This window comes from Enoplosus armatus, chromosome 3 (genome assembly GCF_043641665.1).
Source record: "Enoplosus armatus isolate fEnoArm2 chromosome 3, fEnoArm2.hap1, whole genome shotgun sequence".
NCBI lineage: Eukaryota > Metazoa > Chordata > Actinopteri > Centrarchiformes > Enoplosidae > Enoplosus > Enoplosus armatus.
Window position 1 is genome coordinate 24,610,816 of NC_092182.1, and position 24,619 is coordinate 24,635,434.

At 40.6% G+C, this 24,619-nt stretch overlaps 1 protein-coding gene across 1 annotated transcript in view; it reads left to right on the top strand.

Moving 5' to 3' along the window:
• The window catches only part of raly (RALY heterogeneous nuclear ribonucleoprotein), a 90,723-nt gene that overhangs the window by 53,614 nt on the left and 12,490 nt on the right, over positions 1 to 24,619 (top strand). The window contains 4 exon segments of the mRNA XM_070902805.1: positions 5,233 to 5,561; positions 11,013 to 11,085; positions 12,871 to 12,918; positions 21,540 to 21,703. Of these exon segments, the coding sequence (XP_070758906.1) occupies positions 5,233 to 5,561; positions 11,013 to 11,085; positions 12,871 to 12,918; positions 21,540 to 21,703 (614 nt within the window).

The following is a 24,619-nucleotide window of genomic DNA, read 5'->3' on the forward strand; positions in this document are numbered from 1 at the left end:
AGTAACACTGCAGTCTATTCATAGTGTGGCTTAGATTCTCTTTGTATCGCCTCTGCTGATGTAGAAACCTGCTCATAAACATAAACATGAAGCAGAATTTAGAGATTTCTTCAACGAAGATCCACCATTGAATAGTTTTAAACTGTTAGATGTTATTATCATTTTGTGATCAGTCAAAGGTGCAGCTGGAAATTGTAGCAGAAATCTGATTATTAATTCATTAATTGGTGCGTCTTTGAGAGTGTGTGTGTATGTGTGTGTGTGTGTGTGTGTGTGTGTGTGTGTGTGTGTGTGTGTGAAAGAGAGAGAGCAGCCTACAGCAGCAACGATGTATAAGCGACTCCTCGTGTAGAAACTCGAATATGCCAGACTGCAACTTCCTGTGTGTGTGTGTGTGTGTGTGTGTGTGTCCGTGCGTTTCTCCATGCAAGCCTTTTCCTTCTCTTAAATACCCGTTTACTGCACGCACACACACAGAAACAAACAACACAAACCTTTACTCACTCTCTCTCTCGCTCACTCACCTCTGCACACATACACAGAAACACACACACACACACACACACACACACACCAGCATCTCCACCCATAACCAGTAGGTGGAAGAAGTACTCCTTTAGTAGATCCTTTACTTAAGTAAAAGTACCAGTACACGCTGCAAAACTCCTCCACCTGCAGCTGCTGTGTAAAAATACTTTGTTACAAATCCTGCATTCAAAATCATACTTAAAAGTACAGAAATATTATTAGCCTGCAGCTGCTGGTGAGCTGCTTTATAAGATGAGGAACATTAGAAATAAGGTGCCCAGAAAACCTGTGCTTAAACCCTCGGACTTGAGCATATCTGTCCAGAACCTGCGGGGGGCGGCTTTCTTTGTGAGCCGAGCAGATTGGTCCTTGATGTGAGCCTGCAAAGACTTGACGATGACTGCGTCCATATCTGGGTCCTGTAATACTATTACCGTCTCCAGCAGGCGCCTACTGCAGAACTTCTTCTGCAGGTCTTTCAACACCGCCTTGCAGACTTTCTTGGTGCTCTTCACGTCTGGGCAGAAGCTCTCAGTGACAGTGAGACCCTCCATCGTCTTGTCGACCAGGAGTTTGATGTGGGCGGCCCACTCCTCCTGGCTGCGGTTCTGGACAGCGTGACACTTGGTCAACACTCTCACCGTCAGCAGGGCGACAAACAAGCGGAGCTGCTTCTCACTCTCTGCCTGGGTTGTAGACTCACAACCAGAGGCAGAAGGATCAGCAGACTCTGGAGATGTTTGAGGTTGGTTCATGGTGGCCTCAGAGTCGTTTTCCTTCTCTAGGATTGTCTCTGGTGTATCGTTTTCAGTCATGGCACTTGTTAGTGGTTTCTCTATTCTCTAGGACGCGTACTAGTCTTTAGTAGTTCAGTAGAGTTCAGTAGTTTCTGGTCTGAGATAAAGTCCTGATGTAGGAAACTGTGTGCTGTGATGCTTTGATGAGTCACACACACAAAGGAAGTTGCTTTAAGTTGACTTTTTAACCCTTTAACTTTTCTTGAGATGCAGGTCTGACAGCAAAAATCTCTTCTTTCCTGTAACACACACACACACACACACACACACACACACACACACACACACACACACACAGTCAGTCAGCAGTACTGAATCATAAACATTTCTTCCCTCCTGGAGCTCAAACTCACTGCTGGATATTTCTAATGAGGGAGAGAGAGAGAGAAGAGGAGCCAGGCACAAACAGAAATGCAGTAAGAAAGACATAAACACGATATGGCCAAAAGTAGAGTAGAAAACTTGTCCACACACTTTTGTCTGTCTTTCATGGTTTGGGCCTCTTACTGTGGTTCAAGGCTAATTCTACGTCCTGAAATGATATTTTAGATAACAGCGTGCTTCCAAATTTGTGGCAGCAGTTTTTGTTGAGTTTTTGTTGAGCCCTTTCCTGTTTCAACATGACAAAGCCCCCCCGTGCACAAAGCCAGGTCCATTAATAAATGGTTTTCACAGTTTGATGTGAAAAAACTTGGAATGCACAGACCTCAACCCATCCAACACCTTTGGGATGAAATGGAACGTCGACTGTGACAGTCTCCCAACATCAGTGTTGGACCTCACTAATGCTTTTGTGGCTGAATGGGAGCAAATCCCTGCAGCCAGGCTCCAAGGTACCTTTTGCCATGTAGTGCAAAGAAAGAGAGAGAATAAGAGAGCCATGGAAGGCCAGAAAAACAGAAGAGCAGGAAAGTTTGTTTCTAAAAACACAAGCCTATGGACAGTGTGTGTGTGTGTGTGCGTGTGTGTGTGTGTGTGTGTACTTGTACAGCTATCTCTGTGAGAACCAATTTGAGTTTTAGACCTCAGGAGTGACATCGGCCCTCACTTTCACACAGACCTTCAAAAGGCTGTTTGAGGGTTCAAACGTGGTTTTAAGGTTCAGGTTAGAATTGGGTGTGTGTGTTTGTGTGTGTGGAAATGTATAACTCATGTTGTGGGGACATAAATCTGTTACCCTAACACAGTCAGATTGTGGGGACACATAATGTAAATCATTAAATTTTAGGGTTTAGTCTCCAGGCAATTCATGTAAGTCAGCGTAATGTCCTCTGAACACGACTGTGTGTGGCTTACTTTGTGGATCTGATGACCCTGACGCATGCACATTTTTCTTTAATTTTGTTTCGTTTTGCATGCATTTTGAATACCCTTTGCTTGAGTACGCTTTGGTTGTAGTTTCTGAGAGTTTTGCTGTTTTTACGTCTTCGGCAGGGAGATGCACTGTGGTGTTTTACAGTAGTTATGTAAGTGCTTTTGTTTGAGTTCATTTTTATGTCAGTTTCAGAGTTGCTTATGCAAAAAGGGAGACAGAAATAGTTCGGAAGAGCGATTCTCCAGTGACTTATTGATACTGAGACTTGAAACAAAAAAAGGAAACATAGTGTTGCTCTGAAAAACTGCTTTTGATATTGCCGGTGCAGTGTTCTGCTTAAAAGCTAATTTTACAGTGTTATAATCACTAGTTTTTACTAAAGCAGTTGGTTGTAACTATGAGGAAGTGTCGCCCTCCATGTAGTGTATGTTCCTCCCTCTTGGTTAAAGGAGTTGGGGCGGGTGAGGCACGGCTAGCAAGTAAATGTATGTAAACAATGCTGGATTTAGAGTACATAAAAAAATCATATTTCCAAATGTTTTATGAGGAAGGAAATGCATTCAGCACACAGCACTTAGACCTCAAGGATACACAATGTGTTTTGGTGAGTCACACTGAATGTGAACATAACTTTTGTTTGTTTGCAAGAAAACTCAACGGGGCACGTTTACACTCCAGAGAGTCCCAAGTCTCTGAGTCACTGCCGTCACCCTCCAGAGGACAACATAAGGGATCAGCAGAGACCTGGACCACAAAGAGAGGGGAACTAGCGATTCTAAATTAAGAGAAAAAAAGAAGAAAAATATATACTAAAAATGCGTGTGATGTTTGCACCCAGAAACTTCTAATACTCTACTGTCTCCTGTTTCCTGAAGCCCCTCTGCTTCGTGACATTGTTGATAGAAAAACAAACCACAAGTTGTTCCATCTCCTCTCTGCTGACTCATCTGTTAGACTTCACTCCCACTACTGTAGTATCAGTAGTTTAGATGAGTCACTCACTCATTAGCATGACTCTCTTCTGGAAGTTAGAAATGAAGCTGTGATGAAACATGTTTCAAGTGAGACATAATCCCCCTGGAGCTTTACAGCAGCCTGTGAAAAATCTGAGAGTCGGCCTGAGAGAGGCTAAGGTCTTCATCTGGGTGTTGGGTTCCTCGCCCGGGATCACCTCACTCTGCCTGCTTTGTTCTGGAGCACTGCTCTACCCATTTGATGCACATTCTGTGGCATGAAGCAGTCAGGACTAGCGTTGTTAGCGTAACTGTTAGCTCGGCCTGTATCTGAGATCAGATGTTTAAAAACATTCTGTCAGTATTCACACTCCTTCTGATTGTCATGTGGTCCAGTGGTTCCCAACGTGGGGGCCGATACCCTGTAAGGGGCTTCCAAGAGAAGCCACTTGACACTTATATAACACAGATTAAGCAGTATATCAAAATCATATTGCTTGTTAACCTTTCAGAACATATTATTAACAATCAAAAACACACACAAAATATATTTTTTCCCATTTATTAAATTTGTTTTGAAATTCATTAATATATGTCATGTTGTATTTCATGGTTATACTGGTCTGTCTTACACATAGGCTACTGTAGCTTCTTACAGAGTGACACCTACCAAACCCAAATTAGTCCAGTCATCACAAATCACAGTGACTTGCCTGTGGTCATTGCAACATGGTTGTGCCCACTGCGCACATGGAAGAACAGATGTGGCATCTCCAGTGTTTATGTGGGAGGTCCTCATAGACAGAGTGTAATATAGTCCAAAGGTCTGTATTTACGGGTTAAAGAGATAAAGAATAATTACACACATTTCAAAATCATTGTCCTTTATCTAGTTTGTGCTTTTTTCTTGTAAAATGCAGGATAGTTTCACCTCTCCAGGCCTTTTCCTTTCCTTCCAGCGCTCCAGCGTCTTTCTTCCCCTCCTCTCCTCTCCTCCATCTTTTCCTTCTCCTCTTGTTTTCTCAGCTTGTGTTCATTAATCATGTGGGTGGAGGGAATTGGCACACAGCGAGAATGGGGATAAAAACTACATTTGGTTTTCAAATCCTGCTCTGTGATCGATTGAGCTCGTCTCATGTGATGAAGCAGCGATGGTTTGGTCCGCTGCATCTCGCCCGATCAGAGCTTGTTGTTGTTGTTCTTTTTCCTCTTGCTTTAATGCAAAGGGATATTTTGATTTGACTGGAGCTGTTCCCTCCACTGAGGCACAGGTTGTGTATAATGACTACTTTCTAAACACTCAGTGAAGGTACAGGTAGAGGAGACGATGGTACTTCAGTTGTTAGGTGTGTTGTATATTGGCTTTGACACTCTGTCCCTTCAATACTGATTTTCACGTAGTTCAAGAAAGAAAACCTGTTCCCGGATAGTAGCAGCGTTTACTGTATTTAATGTAAAAATACACTTTATGAAAAATAAACTTTCATTGCTTGAAAGCTGTATGTCCATATTGACTGCAGTTTATTTGTGGCGTAAATGCAGTAGATGTTAGCTATGTCGGTCAGTGAGGTGGGTTTCAGCTCCATTATCTGTCTTTTGTAACTAACACCAGTTATCTCTTCTCTTTTATTCTCTTCAGATCCACATCTCTCTGCGTCCCTCCCTCCCAGTCCATCCATTTGTCGGTCGCTTCCTTCGCCCGTCTCTCCAGCATGTCGCTGAAGGTCCAGACCAGCAATGTGACCAACAAGACAGATCCAAAGTCCATCAACTCCCGGGTGTTTATCGGCAACCTGAACACAGCAGTGGTGAAGAAGTCGGACGTGGAGAGCATCTTCTCCAAGTATGGCCGGGTGCTGGGCTGCTCAGTGCACAAGGGCTACGCCTTCGTCCAGTACGCCAGCGAGAGGCACGCCAGGGGGGCCGTGATCGGGGAGAACGGCAGGGTGCTGGCCGGACAGACGCTGGGTGAGTCCACATGGCACGGCGTGAATCACAGCTCCACTTACAAAGCAGGAAAAGAAAAATGCAGTGGTTGTGGTATATAACACATATATTGTACAAGACAAGGAAGTGTCTCCCCGAAGGAAGAATATATTGGAGTGCAATGCAATTGGTTCTCTGCCCAAATTTAAACAACATACACTGATGTCACCTGGACGCATGTACGAGAACATCTGGTTACACTTAACTTAATGATGTCTTCTCAGCCACCCAAACAGGGCCTCAGCTACAGGCACTCCAGAGACAAAGGCTCATGATAGTTAACGAAATGAATAAATGATTTTTGCTTTCCCGCAGGTTTAATGGGTTTACCCACAAACCATTTAAGATGATGTTATCCTACCTTCAAATGGAAATAATGAGGTTGTGTTATTGACATGGAGTGCACATTGTGTTTGGCATTCACATGGTTTAAGTCAGACGTTTCCTTGTTCCATCTTTAAAAACTCTGAAGTCATGTTTAGGAACAACAAATCTATAGGCAACAAGAATCATTCAAACAGTCATTAAAACAATTTTGAATTTTTTTTCAGCTGGGCTCCAAATTTTTTTTAAATGTTGGTGTATGAGGCAAATGTCCAGGTTCTGAATGTGCTGTGTGACTGGTGGTAAAATAGCCTTTGCACTGCCTATTTATTTACTTTTTTAATTAATCAATCAATGAATTGATTAAGTCTTCAGAATCACAAGTTCCCAGGACCCAGGTGACGTCTTCGAATTGCATCTTTTGTTCGTATTCAAAATCCAAAGACGTTTGGGCATCATTTTAAACCACCAATAAATAGGCCTCTGATATCAAAGCCGAACAGATGTCATAGTACTCCCTGCATCGGTACTGAATGTAAGTTTTGGATGAATCAAGTACAGATTTGTCCTCAGATAAGCATATTCTGTAGGACCTATGGCAAAAAGACATTGCTCTGCTTGATGGCTGGTTGTTGAGTAAAACCAGACTTAAGTTCAGTGAACTTGCTGTGACTGTACAAACCCTTTGACGAGCCCCGAGCACCATTACATCAATTTTCTTCTTGAGTGTTTACACATGCCGTCACTCTGCCACCTTTCCTCCGTGTTACTGTGCAAATAAAATATCAGAGAGGAAATCAGAGTTGGGCGGAGTTTCCCTTTAAGCTGCTGGAGTGTTTTCCTCTGTCTGCCTGAGCAGCATGAGACAAGCTGTCAGCGAGCTGCTGAGAAGAACTCAACTGGTTTATGTTCAGTCGCTGCAGAGCTGCGAGCACATTTCTTTAATAGCCTCTCTCAGTGCAGTGTGTGTGTGTGTGTGTGTGTGTGTGTGTGTGTGAGAAAGAGAAAATATATGAATGAATATCACTTAAAGTGTGTGTGTGAAAGTGTGTGTATCTTAGTTTGTGTTCTGGGTTGAAGGGTTAATTGCTATCTAACAAACAACACTCGCCATACATACACACACACACACACACACACACACACACACAAAAAGTAATACAGGGTACATTTCCCAGGAGGCTGCATCAGTGTGTGTGTGTGTGTGTGTGTAATCTAGTATAAAGCTGTGACAGCTAAGGGGCCACTAAGTGATGCTCTCTGCTCCATTGCAGCTTTTGTGTGTGTGTGTGTGTGTGTGTGTGTGTGTGTGTGTGTGTTGCTATGGGGATCATATAAAATCTGTCTTCCTTCTCTGAACCACTTAGTTACCTGACTCTTTTCTCTCTTTACATGTCTCTCCAGCACTCTCCCTCTCTTATAAGCTCTTCATCCCTGCTTTACAGGGAGGCTTCGGAGTTTATATTAAGAGACACTTTTAACCCTTTTAACACGTAGTCACTGCCTTGGTTGGCGAGCAAGACGTGATTCAGACTCAAAATCAGAATCAGAATCAGAAACGGTTTATTGCCAAGTAACATACATTACAAGGAATTTGTCGTGGTCCGATGGTGCTATTGTTTTGACAACAAATATGTAGAATACAAAAGGTAAAATAAGAATAAAAATAAAAATAAAAATAAGATAAGATAAATAACAAACAGTGCAGTGTCCAAAATAAAGTGTCCAGTAGGGGGAGGGTGCGTTAATGTAACGCAGGGGGGACAGGGGTGATGTACGTTAATATAACGTATAACTTGTGTTTGTGTTCGGGGGGGATGATAAAAACAAAATGCTGAAATACAGCAAAGAATATCAGCAGACTGTCATACATGCCTCCTTTAAATTTGACCTCTGGAACAAGCTTCCTGTGAGAGGACAGCGGACTAACTCAGATTGGTACAGTGAGAGCAATTTAGAGTATGACCTTGAGCCAGGACATGAAGTGCCTTAAACGTCATCAACGCCATCGCAAAATCAGTCCTAAAACAACCAGGTAACCAGTGACGATCATAGGTGTCCTGTTACAAACGTAATGTTTACATTCAGTGTTTGTGTGTGTTTAAACAAACATGTTGACTGCTTTTCCTTCCTCATAAAACATTTGCAAAGTGGAAGTTTTGGGGTTATTTCAAAGGCCTTTGTTACACATGTTGCCTCATTACCGCCACCAACTGTCCATCAGCGGTATAGAGTCGATAAAGTATGTTTGTGTGTGTGTGTGTGCTGCGTTCAGGGACTTCCCCTTTGAATAACAAGACCCTGCAGGAGACAAAGTCACTGAGGCATATGGAGCAGCAGGTGGACTGTGTGTGTGTGTGTGTGTGTGTATGTGTGTGTGTTTGCGCTGGTGTTTTCCCTAGGTCATAAAGGGGAGGGTCAATAACAGTGTGTGTGTGTTGTGTGTGTGTGTGTGTGTGTGTGTGTGTCCACTTGCAAACAACTGGACCTCTGCCATTTCCACACCTGGCTGCAGTCAGAGTTCTGGATCACTGCCTCAAACACAAACTCACACACACACACACACACACACACACACACACACACACACACACACACACACACACACACACACACATTCCCCTTCACGGTGAAGTTAACAGGCTTGAATCTTCAGCCTCTGGCTGCTGAAAACTCACTTTCCGTCCTCATCCGTCCATCCATCCTTTTATTATCCTCACTCCTTCCTTTGCTTCCCTTCATCTTCAAACACGTGAAGTTTCATCATTCTGCTTTATTCCATTTGACCCTGAAATTGATGTCATTTTTCACTTAATATTCTTATTTACTGTAAAGTGCCTCATCACATTGTTTTTTGGGGTAATATCTCATGGTTGAAATGATCTGAAGAAATGAAATACATTTGATCTCAGGGTACAGAAATGAATCAGTTAAAGCTGCTGCTTCAGTCGTAGTTTAGCGTGACCGTAACCATCGAAACATCTGTATCTAGGAGCTGAACTATCCAGCATACCAGTCAGCCTCAAACCGATTTTTCGCTTATTTTTTCAGATATCATGAATGATATGTAAGCACTTTCCATGTTTGCTTGTCTCAAAGTAGCAACAAATTACCCAGAAATGAACAAATTTCATTAGCATTGCATTACTTCAGGCAGAGGATTTAAGTGGCATCATCATTTTCTCACTATCACTCTGACAGAAAGCTCACGCCAACGCCGTTTGCTGCCGCTGCTCCCTCCAACACCCCAACTCCCTCCATGTGTCACACTTTTAGTCTTGCCTTTTCCTCCAAATCTAAATATACAACCATTTGATATGAATGGTGAATATCTTGACTTAAATGCCTGACTGAATGTGATTTCTTGGGCACAGAACGATATGATACAACCATTTATTATTGTAAGTCCAACATAATTAGATGATAACCAGCTTAAAGTACAATTATTTGGGATAAATGTTTCACTGTGTGTCCCTCTACGTTACAGTACATATGTACATTCTTATAGGTGGCTTAATTGTTTACAGGTTAAAGCATCAACAGTGTTTAGTATATTATACAGCTGTTACTGCTACTTTTACTTAAGTAAACTTTGTAATTACAGATGTAGGAAGGGGAACACAGGTACACACCTCTCAAAATCTGAAATAGTGTTTACACAGAATCTAACAGAGCAGAGTTTTCTCTTTCAAATTCGCTCGTTTTGTCCTCCACTGATTCGTGACCAGGCGACGGCTCACTGGCTCAGTGTTTACAACTCCTCCTCCATCCAGCAGACGGCCTTTATCTGTGTGGAGTTTGAATTTTCTCGCCGTGTCTGTGTGGGTTTCTAGATTGCCCTGTGATAGACTGTTGAGCTGCCACGGTGTACCCTGTCTTTCATCCAGTGCATGCTGGGATAGGATCCAGGTCCCAGAGACCCTTAACAGGATGAGGGGTTTAGAGAATGGATGGATGGATGGATGAATGAATCATAGGTGCATGGTTGTTTCCTGAGCAGCTATAAACCTTCCACCCACATGTGCTGTGTGGAAACAAAAAACAAATGAACCCTAGTAGTCTGTTGTGTTTGTAGTTTTCTTTATTCATAATGGCAGTTTTACAGTTTTAAACAAGGTTTATACGTCTGTCTTGTTACTGGTTACATATGTTATTCTATTCATACCTGTATTAAATACATATAAATGTATTATGTACGTATTATAATAATATTATACAAAAAATAAGAATTACTCCCAACAAGTACAGTCGAAACAATGCAACTTAGCAGAAAGATCCTTTTCAACATCACATTTTACACGATCCTTACTATGCTAACGGCATAACCATATATTTTTATTTGTCCATTAAATTAGTTTATTTAAAACTTACACAACTGTTCCATAAATTAACCCCTTTAAGGCAAGGCAAAGGAAATGTATTTGTAAAGCAACTTTCAACAACAACAGCAGTTCAAAACATGAAAACAGCACAATAGTTAGTACATGAGGATGTGATTTGGTCCATGGTGCAGCAACAACATGAGTTGTTCAGTTACCACCACAGCTGTGTAAGTAAGGCATGCTGTAATGCATTTACCTTTTAATGTGGTGTTCCTTCTTGACTTGAGTAAAGGATTTGAGGGTGTTTTTTTTCATCACCCCAAATAAGGGAGGAAAGCCACAGACAGTATAGCTGGAAATGGGATTTCTTACTTCCCTTCTGATGATTTATACACGGCTAGTTGACAGGCTTATGTGAGCCCACCAAAAGCCGACTGACCCACTGAACATCTGACTGTACTGGCAACATGCACTGTGGGCAGACTGTGCAGAAAAGATGTTGTAAAATGGCTTAACAGCTTCCTCTAGTGGAGGTAATAAGGCAACACACCATCCACCTTGTAGTTTCCCTGCAATAAGCTAAGCTACGCTCTCTCCACTGATGTGTTTCTCTCTGGATCTACTGTCTCGGTCACAACAGATATTTTACTAAATGTTTTGGGATCTGACTGTATTAAAGATTAAAGGCCCTTAGATACTCATCTCTTTAATTTAGTGGGATTGTAGGCAGTTCTCTTCACAATAACATTAAAGAAATTCCCCCTTTTTTCTTGTCTGTTTTATTCAGATATCAACATGGCAGGAGAACCGAAGCCAAGCAGAGCCAAAGGCCTGAAGCGATCAGCAGCTTCTCTATACAGGTACACGCTTTATTATTATTATTATTATTATTATCATTGGACTGATTGTTTGATTGATCAGTGTGTCTTTCACAGGTTCCTTTAAAGGCCAGGATCTATGTTAGATGGCCTACAAGAGAATTTTATACCCACGAATATTTGTACCACAAAAACAAATGCAGGTGCTCATGTGAGACTGACATCTGAACCACTTTAAGTGAAGAAGGCCAAGGCTTTAAAACCACCTACACTGGATAACAACACCCTGAAGAAGGTGGAGGCTGAGGCCAGTGTTTTATTAACAACAACACCCTGAAGAAGGCTCAGGCATCTATTTTTAACATCTCAGCCCTCGTTAGTTGAAGGCTGTCTAACTTTTTCAGTTTCACAGTTTTCCTTGTATTGAAAAGGTGTGGTGAGTCTCTCTACCTTAAACAGCTGGTAAACCTGAGGAAAATATATACGTCTGATTCAGTAGAGACTCTTTGTGTCCTGTAATTGTTTGAATACTGTTCCAGAAGCTGTTCATGCCTGACAAAGATGAAAACTGACTAACTAACCTGACTCAGTTATTGTTTAAAAGTTTAAAATGATGTCAGTTTAGGTCTGACAAATAGCTCAAAAGCTTTTTGATATAAAAAGGAAGAAACAAGTGACCTGCTCTCGTGTACTAATGAGTTCCACATATGTAAAGGTGGCGGACAAAAAATATTAGAAACAACAGCAGCCTCAAAGCACAAGTAGTGGTCTCAAAAACAATATTTTAAAGCTGCATTAATCTAGGCCATCACATATCACTGGTTTATATAGCTGTCATGGCTAACATGTTAGCATGCAGTGGCACATTTAAACATCCAGCAGACAGACAGCAACATTATCATCCCTTTGGCAACACGATTGTGTCCACCTGATAAATGTAAGTTCAAATTTTCACTCTGCTTTTAGCTCTGTTTTGTACTCCACCATCTCCTGAGAGAAAAGAAAAACATCTGGCTCTTTAGCAGTTTGATGATCCACTTTCCTCAAGAGCTCGTCTCTGACTTTGTCTGTGCTTCTTAGTGCTGGGCAGGTGGCGTACAGTTGCTTCATCAGAGCTCGTTCACACAGTTTCCTGCTGCCGCAGGAAATGGGGTTGACGATGGCAGTGCAACCAATCCAAAGCAGTGAAGTCACAGGCCATAAAAACAAAACTATGAGCTACAGAGTTGGCGGATAATTGCTGCAGGATTGGTCACAATGAGCTATCACTTACACATTACAAAGCATTTCATTCAATTTGATACATTTTTAATATTTAAAATATGAATAATGCTGGTGTCAGTATAGGACAGTGTTTATTACCACATAGTTACAAAGTTTTATTGTTTGGTTGAAGAACTTCTGACTTCACTGTGTCCCTGTTTGCACTGGTGTATCCATGTGTGCTAAAAGTTCATGCGTGCTAACAGCAATTGTAAAATGTGTCAGTAAACGTTAAACGTACTGCACATCATTCTCGAGAATTCAGTGTCTGTTGCCAGGTTCTCTTTAGCCTTTGTCATTTTTATTTCTCTCTTTCTGTCTCTTGGGGTGAGATTAACTGTATTGTGGTTTCTTTGTCTCTCCCACACAGTTTGTAATTATTGCCTTTTTTTCATGAATTTTTATTTTTTTCATTTGTATATGCAACTATAAACTGCACGGAAACCCCAAAAAGCTTTTGTTCCCATGTGTTGTTTTAAATGTGGTTTCATGCTCATGTTATGAAAAGCATTGTGTCACATTTGTTTTGCACAGTCACTATGTTCCATTGTCCTTTTTCCCCAGTGGCTATGAGTTTGACTACGATTACTACAGAGAAGACTTCTATGACAGGTAAGAAGAAGGATGGTACTTGGGGTTATTCCAGCATTCTTCTTCCTTTTAGAGCCAGCAGGAATGTAGTCAGAGTTTGAACACATGGACTGTTGGCTCTGGTGTTTCCAGCTATCAGCAGAAGGTTAATCATGTTAACCTCTCGGAGGCCCATGGCAGAATGTTGCTCAGAGGCCCACTGTGATTTAAACATATCTTATTTGGGCCATAACATTGGCGCAAATATAGTGTTTAAACTACTTTATTGGATAGCTGTGATAGTAAAAAAAATGAAAAAAATGTGGAGCGCATCTTCAACAATAATCAAACATGATTGCTGTGATGCTAGAGAAGCATAGAATTCAGTTTAGCAGAATTTATTCAGACAGCAACATGACGGACAGATTTTTGACAAGTAATAAAAGATAAACAGGTAATAAACCAAACACACTAGGAATTTCCAAAATATGATTAAGTCTTGGCTTCAGGGTCAGTGTAGCAGATGAGGCTTGTGTGTTTTTCGTCAAAAGAAAATAAATAATGAAAGTATAAAATACAATAATTCAACAAGCTTGGTATGAATTATCAATATAATATGTTCAAATTGTTGGACTCAGTCATGCTCGGATGGCAGACTGCATGATTAGAGTCATCTTGAACACTTTACTGAAAGGATTGGAAAGAAATGGTTGGACAGAAGAACCTGTTCTGTGTGGAGATTATCAACCAGCCTGTTTTCCCCAGTGATTCCCACAGACAGAGACAACTCAGTTGTGTCCCCTGAAACAGCCAGTTTGCCAAAAGCTCTTTGACTTTTGGGGATTGATTGTACTGTTAAAAACCAATTATCCCAAGATAATAAAAAAACAACGTACGTTAATACGATTCAATTAGAAAATTAGTAGTATTAGTATATATAATGGTGTCAGTGACAGTGTGGATAAGATGATTTAAACTAAAGATCGTGGGTTGGGTTGAAAAGACTACTACTTAAAGATAGGGGACCTTCGTCTTCGTGGATGATAACCACATGCTTAAGGTCAGAGAACTTTATCACTTCATAACTACGTCACCTGACTTCCCACTTTGACTTCCATCATAATTACACACAAAGCTGATATCCTAACTGATAAAGAGCGACCTTTATAAACACAATTGACTTGGTTATGTTACCGACTGTGGGGGATATCAAATCCTGACGGCTGTCAGATACTAAGAGGTCGTGTTTATGACAGCAACAATTGATAGTTGATCACATTTAATGGTAACACAACAGAAGGGTTAACAATGTCTTTCATCATAATAATAAGATTTACAAGATCTTTGACAAAATCACTCAACCAGGGGATTATCTGCCTCAGGGTGATTTCTTTCTCCCTGTACCTACCTCTTGATAAAGCCAATCTGAGGAACATCTGGTCAAATTCAATCTATTTACATTGACCTCTGCAGCCATGTCACAGTGTGGTAACTATTACTGCTCTGACAAGACCAGGTGAAAGTCATCATCAAAGCTATCACTGTTGTGAGAGTAAAAAGAAAAAGCTGCATCTGTAGTCTTGGCATTCCTCGTACTCGAGGCAAATCCTTGGACCCAGTCGTGTATGTCGCAACTGATTTCCATGAGAGTTCTGGACTTTGAAACTGAATCTTTACTAATGGGACTCCAAAGTTTTTTTTTTGGTTTTGAAAATTGTAGGACAGAAAGTAGAGATGGCCAGCTGAGTTGAATCAGCGATGATGCATCCAGATGATCCCAGATGTCAAACTGTATATGCCTCTGATTTAACGATAATATCTTTGCATTTACCTTGAGAAAAAAATAATAAAACAACCCCTGAACCCCCATTAAGTGTCATTATATGCAGAGGTTTTCGAAACTTTTGTGGTGCAGAGGTTTCATGTTTCACAAAGGACGGTCGTGTTTGTGGGAGAAGAACAGCTCTCCCGAAGCCTCTTTTGACTCCTGTCAAAACGCATCAAGCTTTGTCTGTCTTGAAAGAAAGACAACATCTTTATGCAGTGAATGAAGGTTATCAAGGTTTCTCCACCTCCCTGGGAGAGGGGGAGCGGTTGTGTCTCTTAATTCTGTGAATTATACATCGCCATTCCAGTTACTTTGCCTGTGCTCATTCAGAACAAAGAGGGAACAGCCCGAGAGTTCAATTCTCATGGGTGTTGTTGAACACGTGGCTTTCCAGTCCTGGGATCCAGTCCTGGGATTCCTTTAACCACTACAATCCCTTTCTGTCACTGCTTGGTCATTGGAGGGCCCTGCTTTCACTCAAGTGTGGCATTGCTCACATGGAGGCCATTATTTTCAGTGGATGGTGTGCCTCCACCCTCCAGCCCAGCTGCACAAACCGAACCACACTGCACTGACTTTCAACTTTGACCGCCAAATGTTGTGACCTTCAGAACGAGTGTCCAGCGGCGTTCTGGAACTGACAGAAAGTAGTTATGACAGAGAAGAGAAGAATGTAGTAGTTTGTTCATGAAGTTAGTGGATTTTTGTGCATGAGTTGTCCTCAGATCCTACTGGGACTTGGGTAAAATATCTAAAGCATGACAGAAAACTTCAGAGTGGTGATAATACCGAGTTAGAACATTTTGTTATTTACATTTTGATGTAACTTGATGCAACCAAACACAAAGCAGCTACTTTGTGGGATGGTCATTTCGTCAGTCCATCTGTTGTCCCACTGTTCCTCCAATATAGAGCAGATTGTTTTTCAAGTATTGGCCAGATTTACATCAAATCTTCTGTAGATATTCATATTCCCCACTGGAAAATGCCAGATTAAGTCACAACAAGTCGAGTTTATTCATATAGTCCAAACTCACAGGATCGTACCAAACAGCAGTCAGTCTGTACAGCATATAACACCCTTTTACCTTCGACCCTTGATTTGGAAGAGGAAGATCTTTATTTGGAAAAAAACACCTCGGGAGGAACAGAGGAAAGAACCTTCCTGGATGGACAAACATACTTGTAGTGGTTCCAGTAGATGCAGACGTAGTGATAGTAGAAGTACAATGTTACAGAATTATAATATACAAAGTAAAAAGGCTAGTGGCTGAATTACGATATACCAGAAAATGTAGCATATGTACAGTTTTGGAAAGCGACTTTGCGAGTATATTAAGTTTTAAGCAAAACTGCAAAAAGTGTGCATGGAGTGAAGACCACAAAACCAGCTCTTTATCACAGAAACCCCGGTGACCCCTTGACCTATTGATGGCAGACAAATGTCAGGTCAAAATGTCCGCTTGACCAGATCTTCAGCATGATCATTTACCAGAAACTTGACTATGACTTTATTTTTGTCCCCAGACCTCGGCTCATGTGAATATGTTGGATTGGGATATGACTCATACATGGATCTCTGAACCTCTGATCTTTGATTTACATTTGAAAGAACCCCCACACACGACTCATCAGTTTGGAAGCAAATAACCACGTAATCTAGCAACTCGGTTCTCACATGACCACATTTTCTAAACTGGAAGCAAAGAAGGCAGAAGGTCTAAAACAAACAAACAAAAAAATCCCATTTTAAGATAAACCTGCAATCACTGATCTCTGATCGTGCACTTGGACACACACACGCATATGGACACGTATACGCAGATAGAGGAACAGACCTACATTGGTAACCATACATACAGTACATATTCATATAGACTACGTGCATGCATGCAAGTGGACACACGCCCATAAAACAATGCACATACACATATATTCCTATGAATTAGGAAACACACACATATGCAACACATGTAAAGCGACTGTGATGTCAAGTAAATATTAACTAACTATTCATTATTAATTTAACTAACTAATGTACTCTTGGAAATGATGATATATTATGACCTTTTTAAACAGAAAAGCCTAACAAGGGACAGGGGTCGCCAATTAGCCTCGGTTAAAATCATATATGCAACACATCATGTTATTGTAACCTGTGACAATGTTTTTTTTTTAATTTTATTTGTCCCTGATAAATAAACTAATAAATGAATAAAATATATACTATCCCAGTCCAGCCCCAGTTCTAGTCAGGTAGGCTTTGCTAGTCTTCCAGATAACGGAGCTCCTCAGCGTCAGGGTCAGCCAAGCCAACATGCAAAATATTTCACTCAACACAGTGTTTTTCCTGCCACAACCTGGCTTCTTTAAACTCTCTCCATCCATTCTCCCAAACCAGACGCCATACCAGAGTCTAAGAAATCCTGCTGAGCTTTACTGGACAAACATCTGTTTAAACAGATGTTGAAACATGCTGACCAGCTGGGCCGCAGACCTCTGTGATCTGTCAGTCTCACTCCCTCTCTCCCATTTTAACCTATATATATATATATATATATATATATATATATATATATATATATATATATATATATATATATATATATATATATATATATATACTGATGCTGTGGTGAGCAGACGGTTCATTTGCAGTGCTGCTGTATCATTGAAAGCTACAGAACAGTCAAGTTTTCTTTCTTCCCTTCCTTATTACTTGCTGTCTTTTCTTTCTTCTCCTCTTTTTCTGTAACTTCTGTCGACCCTTCTGCGTGTCTTTGTCTTATCTTTTCTTTCATGTTCATTCCTTTTTTTTTTTATATATCTGAGCAGAAAGCAAAGTTCATTAATGATCTGTACAGTAAATCTGGGGATTGAAGTCCTGCTCTGGTTATTTGTTTTGCGCAGCTGAACAGTTTTTCCAAGTAGTGGAATTAAATTGTCATATTACATAATATGATTTACCATTATTTCTTTTCATCCCTGTGGAGATGTTAGGTAGGGGAGTAAAGCACCTTGCCATCTGGTTATCTGTTTTGATTATCAGCCATATGACTTTACAGTTTTATGACTATATGTAAAAATCTGAGGTGATCTAGAATCTGATTAAGCTCTGGGAGGGTGTATATCTAGAGATGCTGGACCTTGTTTGGGCTAGTTAACCAAATATCTCATAGAGCCTGATGAAGTAAAGCCAATGGGAGGTCAGCGTTATGAGAATGGTTAAATTAAATCACCACATTCCACTCAGATCTCCCAAAATGTCGTCAACTTTCATGACCCAAGTTGAATTTTCAACCCATGATATGTTTTCTACTGGGAATGAATTAGCTTTTTATTAACTATGATGAGTCATACATTGAGTCATAGTGTGATTGCATTGTATTGTCAAGATGGAGATTATTGTTTTGATGTGCACAGTTTTATCAATTTATTACTAGTTTGAAATATTCAGAAGTCTTTAGCTGCAGTGTGAAATATGGTCTGGCAGTCTGGCTGGCCGTTTATCCTGTGCAGGGTTATATGGGACAGCAGCGACATGCATTGGCAGGGGACACCCTGAACAAACATTAGCCCAATTTATGACATTGCCAGTATACACATCATACATACATATCTATATATATACTGTCTATGCAGACCATGAAATAGTCTGTACAGTTGTTCATTAAGATATTTGACCTGACTACTGAACTTACTCTGAAAACATGTCCACTTAAGTAGAACTCACTAATTTCCAGTCATCATTACATCATTACATTGTACTTTTGGCATTAAATTTGACCTCAATATGTTAGCACCATATTGGGAGCATTTACTCAACACCTGCAGACGAAGTAAATATAACCATTATATCTCCAAGAACACAACCCGACTGGCCTAATTCTGGGTTCAGTCTGAGGATTTTAATTTCCAATTTTATGGCTCCGCTTTGAAGTTTTTGTTGTCAAAGCGTAACTGCATCCAATCTAAAGGTATGTGAGTTCCCAATTCACTTTTATTGAAGGCCAAACAACGGACAAATCCAGACATGCGTCTCATCCAGGTGTGATCTCCAGCAGATTCAGAGTTCCCTTTTGATCAACTTAGACCAAGCAGGTGTGCTCAGTCGGCCAATAGAAACACTAATGCACTGTTACTATTCGAGCGTGTTTCACCACCATGTTCAGCACATTATCATACCACTAGACTACAAACTGCAGGGAAATTTCGTTGAACGGAAATGTAACGTGATCGTATGTTGATGCCTTTCAAGTCATAGAGACCAGCGCAGCTATGTTTGTTCTCAAACCACAATTTAGTGTGGAGTTGCTCTTCGACTGTCTAGTTTGAGCTTCACGAGAGTCTCATGACCTTAAGAAGTCATCAACTTTACACAACTATTTATTCTCATAAAGACAGTAACACAGAGCAGCCTTGTGGTTTCCACTTCATAACTTCGTCTTTCTCAAAAGCTTCTCTCTAATATTCATTGAGTGGGAAAGGGGAATCTGCATTTACATGGTTTGTACTGTTTTGCTTGAATAACATGCTGGATTTTTATCCACAAAGTGATGTCCTCTGTACAAGATGTAATTTTCCGATTGGAGAAACCTGATGTTCATTTCTCAAAAATGGTCAGCCACAAAAACTCCTTCAGTGTTTAGATAGAAAACTACAATTACAGAATTACACTATTCTGGCAACATATCTTTCGTCATTTAATTCAAATGAGTCCAATATGAAGTTAAGGTTTTTTTTGTTTTAACACAACAAAATCAGGCTTGCGTGTGGGACACCAAAAACGTTTTTCTATGGCCTCTTTTCTCTGGTTTATCCTGACATTTTAGCCACTACACGGCAATTTGGAGCTTTTTGTGAAAAAATAAATATGTGTCAAAGTAAAATATGACTATGCTTTGCCTTTAAATCTCTAAGCAATTCATATTTAGATGTCAGATTCAATGTAAAACTAATTCCAAGCGTTAAAATTACTGGAGGAAAAATAAATAACTATTGTGAACTATTGTTTTAAATCCACAGTGGTTGAGGTTTTGTTTGCAAACTGCTACATCAAAAACATGATTTTCCACAATAATGGTCAACTGTTTTTGAACTTTACAGAACTATTTATCCTAATACTGACAGTAACACAGAGCAGCCTTGTGGTTTCCACTTTATAACTTTGTCTGTCTTTCACAAAAGCTACTCTCTAATGTGTCTTTGAGTGGTGAAAGGCAATCTGCATTTGCATGGTTGGTACCATAACATGCTGGTTTCTGTCCACAAAGTGACATCATCTGCACAAGATGCTTCGACCAAATAACGCCAAGGGAAATACTCAGAACAAAGACAGATTGTGTGTTGCTGTCAAAGGCAGGAACTGTGTGGCGTGCGGTGTTTGAATTTAATTGCAGCTGCGAGCAGCAGTCAAATAACCTGGAAAGGAAATGACAAGTGTTGATGGCCAACAATGTGGAGAATCAAAGTGCTTTTTTATGGTTTCCAAAGGTTCAAGGCTCATCTTATTGTCATCATACAATACAGGCTTGCACAATAAAATGCACTTGTAGCCAACCAGTTTCATGGGGGAGATTGTGTTTGAACGCTGAGCTGAAATCAACAAACAGTATTCTGATGTAGGTGTTTAGGTACAGGGTACAGGTGGGAACTCTCTCCTGTGGCAGCAACACATAAGCCCCGCAGCTTTACTCACATTCACTATCAGGAGGGTTTCTCTCACATCCGCTGTGGATACGAAGCGTGGCCGGTCCTCTGGAGACGGGTCAGACTTTGCAGCTCACTCTGTGATGGTCTGCCACACATCCTTGTTGTTGTTGGTGTTGAGCTCTCTCTCCAGTCTCTCCTGATGTCTCTGCTTTGCCTCCTTGATGCCAGCTGTCAGTCTCGCTCTGGCGCTGCTGTATGCTTCCTTATCTCCTGACCGAAAGGCAGCCTTTTTTGGCTCTGGATAGGGCCCTCACTTCTTAATTCATCCAGGCTCTCTGATTGGGGAATGATTTTATTGTCTTCATAATATCGACACATCATCAACATATTTGCTCTAGGTTGATGTGGTTCTTCTGGGTGGTCCATCTCTGAACATGTGCACAGCTGCTGCCACTTTATCTGTCCATACTTTTACTTTTACATACTGTTTTCTTTCTGATGGTTTGATAATTTAAATCCACTTGGTGTAAGTTGGCAGGAGAAGTGAGAAATGTAGTCTGATTGTCCAAAATAGGGGCTGAGGACTTGTGTAAACATGGTCCAGGGTATTGTTTCCCCTAGTGGGGGTGAGGACTGTGCTGGCGAAATGTAGGTTAAACAGTTTCGGAGGTCTGTTTGGTCAAAATTGCCAGCTACAATAAAAATACTGTTTGGTTGTTGTTACAGTTGTTATTTTTGATGACACCTTAGCTGTATCCCTTCGCTACACAAAAAACAAAACATAATTGCTCCCTGAATGATGTTGTGTGGCGACGTTTTAATGATTAGGGGAAGTGCTGCATGGACCTTGCAGGGAGGTGGTCAGGATGGATGTAAGCAGGGTTTCATCCTGAGTCCCACATGTGGTTAGGTTTAGGCAGCAGAGGCACTTTGACTAAGGTCAGGGAAAGCTCATCATTATTTATAAAGTAACCTTGTCTCCTGTCTCCTGCTTCAAGTCACTTGTAATTCTTCTGAATTAAATCAAGACCATGAGCTTTTCCTAACCTCAACAAAGTGCTGTGGGAGCCCGAACATAACCATAGAAAAGTTATAAGGTGCTGTAGTTGCTTCGAGCAAGCCTCCTAGAAATTACATTTATATATCTGGACTTCAGTGTGCTGTGTACTCTCTCTCTCTCCAGGTTGTTTGAGTACCGTGGCAGGGTGTCTCCGGTCCCTCGGGTGGTGCCTGTCAAACGCCCAAGGGTGGGGGTGCCTCTGGTACGACGGGTCAAATCTCTGCCGGTCAAATTGCTGGCGCGTAACGCCTCCGTCCTCCCCACCAGCAACGGCAACAAACAGAAATGTGAGTTCCACTTTATCTATCTATCTATCTATCTATCTATCTATCTATCTATCTATCTATCTATCTATCTATCTATCTATCTATCTATCTATCTATCTATCTATCAGTCTGTCTCTTATATAATGTAGTCTTCATCATCATCAAAAAAAAGCCTTTTCAGTCCATCTAAATCAAGTCTTTCTGATACACAACAAAACGTATTTTCGATCTATTTAATCTATTATTTCAGCCTTGCCTGGGCTTATAAGACACAATAAGTCCATATAAGCCTACACTAGAGTGCTACGTAAACATTTTCAAACAATACTATAAAAAATTCATTGTATACAACAGAATTAATAAATCACTGGCATAAAACTGTCCATCTGAGACAAAGTTAGCAAACTTAAACACATCAGAATTAATCAGCCATTCCAATGAAATGTTTGATCACTTGTATGCACTTTAGTGTTTAAGTTTTTACATTTTGATGATGCATTGTACTGATTAGAGCATGAAAGTGGAATAACAGTACTAAAAGCTGTAGTATTGGTTTTAGTAGTTGGAACAACAGTATTCACTGCTGTTGAAGCAGTAATTGTATTTAGTATCAGGAACAACAACAGTAACTGCTGTTCAAATAAAGTGGATGTGTTCGAAAAAGTCAGATTTGAAGATTCTGAATGTAAACGTTAAGTATATTTAAGAACATACATGGTATAATCATCTTGTTGGTGGAAGTCCAATATTAGTCATTAAACTGTCTGTCTGTATGTCTCTCCACCCACCCAAACCTCCCCTTCATCTATCTTTCAAGTCTGTGTTTTACATGTCAGTGAAAGGTTCAAGCATCAGGGCGACTGTTGTCACTTTATTTTTGCATTCTGCTCATTAAACATTCATTTCACATCATATTCAGATTGTGGATCTGAAGAGAGATGCTGACGCCCCGTCAGCTTCTTTCATACTTGACTTCGACCTGAACCTTTCTTTCCCAACAGCAGTTTTTTTAGTTCTGCTGAAGTTCACTGAATTTCAGTCTGTGCAGAGCACAGAAGCAGTTTTCATGTCACTGATTTGAGTGTCTTCCTGTGTACTCATCAAAGTTGCATTTCAAATGGTTTTGAAAAGCAATATGAAAACAGAACACACACTCGAGTTTCTTTCCCCCCTAATGCTCAGTGTATAACCACAAGCCCTTCCCTGGGAAGTCGGTTGTGCTCATGGTTATAGAGACAGTCCTTAGGGGCCAACATTATGAAATTGGTTTTGGAAAACTGCCCTTTTATTTTTTTTCAGTGATATATAATCAGCCATTACCAATTTCTGTGCTGCTCGTACTCACATGCAGTGCAAACATTTTTACGTAACTTTGGTTATCTGAACAAAAAAAACAAAAACAATATAAATATTCAAATTCAAGATGTGTCACTAGAACAGTTAGATTTATATTCAGCATCAGGAGAGAAAAGAGCAAACTGAAACGCTTCACCCTTTCACCGAGCTGGGCTCATCCTGGTATCACCCACGCGATGTGTTTTTTTTTCTTACTCAGCTATGACAGAAACCTGAACCAGGATCTTTTCATCAAAACCAGAATAGATCAAATCCATATCAATTCAAACCCTGAGGATCACAGCAGGTAGCATTTGAATGTAATTTACACCATAAACATACTAAAAATCGAAACCACAACAATGACAGATACCTTTGGACTATTTTAAACTACCAGGCCCTTCACTTTTCAATCCAATAAAAGTGGGATATACAATTAACTCAACTTGGTGATTGAAGACACTGTAGTTTTACTTGGCAGGCTGTGTTGATGCTGAAAACTGCATGAATCTTAAGCGTATAAGAGCATAAATCTCCAGAATAAATGAGAAAAGTAAGAGTTATTTAGATTTGTAAGTTACATAGTGTATTTTCTTTTATTAATGAAAATCAAAACTGACATTTTAACTACCATGGCAGTGTCCATTACATTACTGCCATGCAGACATTTCACTCCGACAAGAAAATGGGATGCAGATGAGGTTAAAAGGGTGTGAACCTTTAGAGTTAAGCAGTGACAGGCGCTGGGTTAAGTTTGGATTTCAGAAGTCTTGCTGGGAATTAACTGTGATACTTTGATGACTTCAGTGTCAAAAAATACAACTACATAACTTTTCAATTTAAAGAGAAGAAGTTAGCAGAGGTGCGGCAGAGAAGCAGCAGGACCTCGGGAGCCGGCAGGGATTCAGTGTCAAGGACACCGTAGTATCAAGACTCAAGGGCTTGTGCTCTCGTAGTGTCCAGGTGCATTACGTGCTGCTGTTTAAATGAGGCAGTGACACCTCGGAGGATAGACAAAGTGAGCTTACAGCAGAACGATTGAGGTTCCTAAAAACCCTGGACTACCTCTCACTCATCTGTTGTCATGGTACCTTTGAGCAAGTTGAGTCCAGTTTAGATATTCTCTTCTGGTCTCTCTTTTATCTTCTAACCAAGACTGTCAAAATGTGGTAATGTGAACAATTTTGGTCTTCTATCAGAAGCAAAGACAGAAGTAACATAACTTTGTCAGGGCACCACAAAACCTCCCTAGGAAGCAGTTCGAGCGTGACGTTATTGGATCACGAGGGATTGCGGTTCGCATTCCACTTTTTTTTTAAACCATTCCCTTTATACATTAGCCCAGCTCGAAATAAAAAACTATAATCTCGCTAAAAGCATTTTACTGGCACAAAAAACATGTTTCCACCCAGTTTCGAACCAGATTACAAATCAGTTTTCCTTGCGAGGCAGCTGGATTCTGGAATGAATCCATCATGCCGGGCTTCAAGTATCCGCTTGTGGCCGAACCACAGAAGTTAGGACCAATGAGACCTATGAGGACATACTGGCAGCCCCGAGCGTGGTTTAGGTGTGACGACAGCTCGAAGCAACTGTTCATCC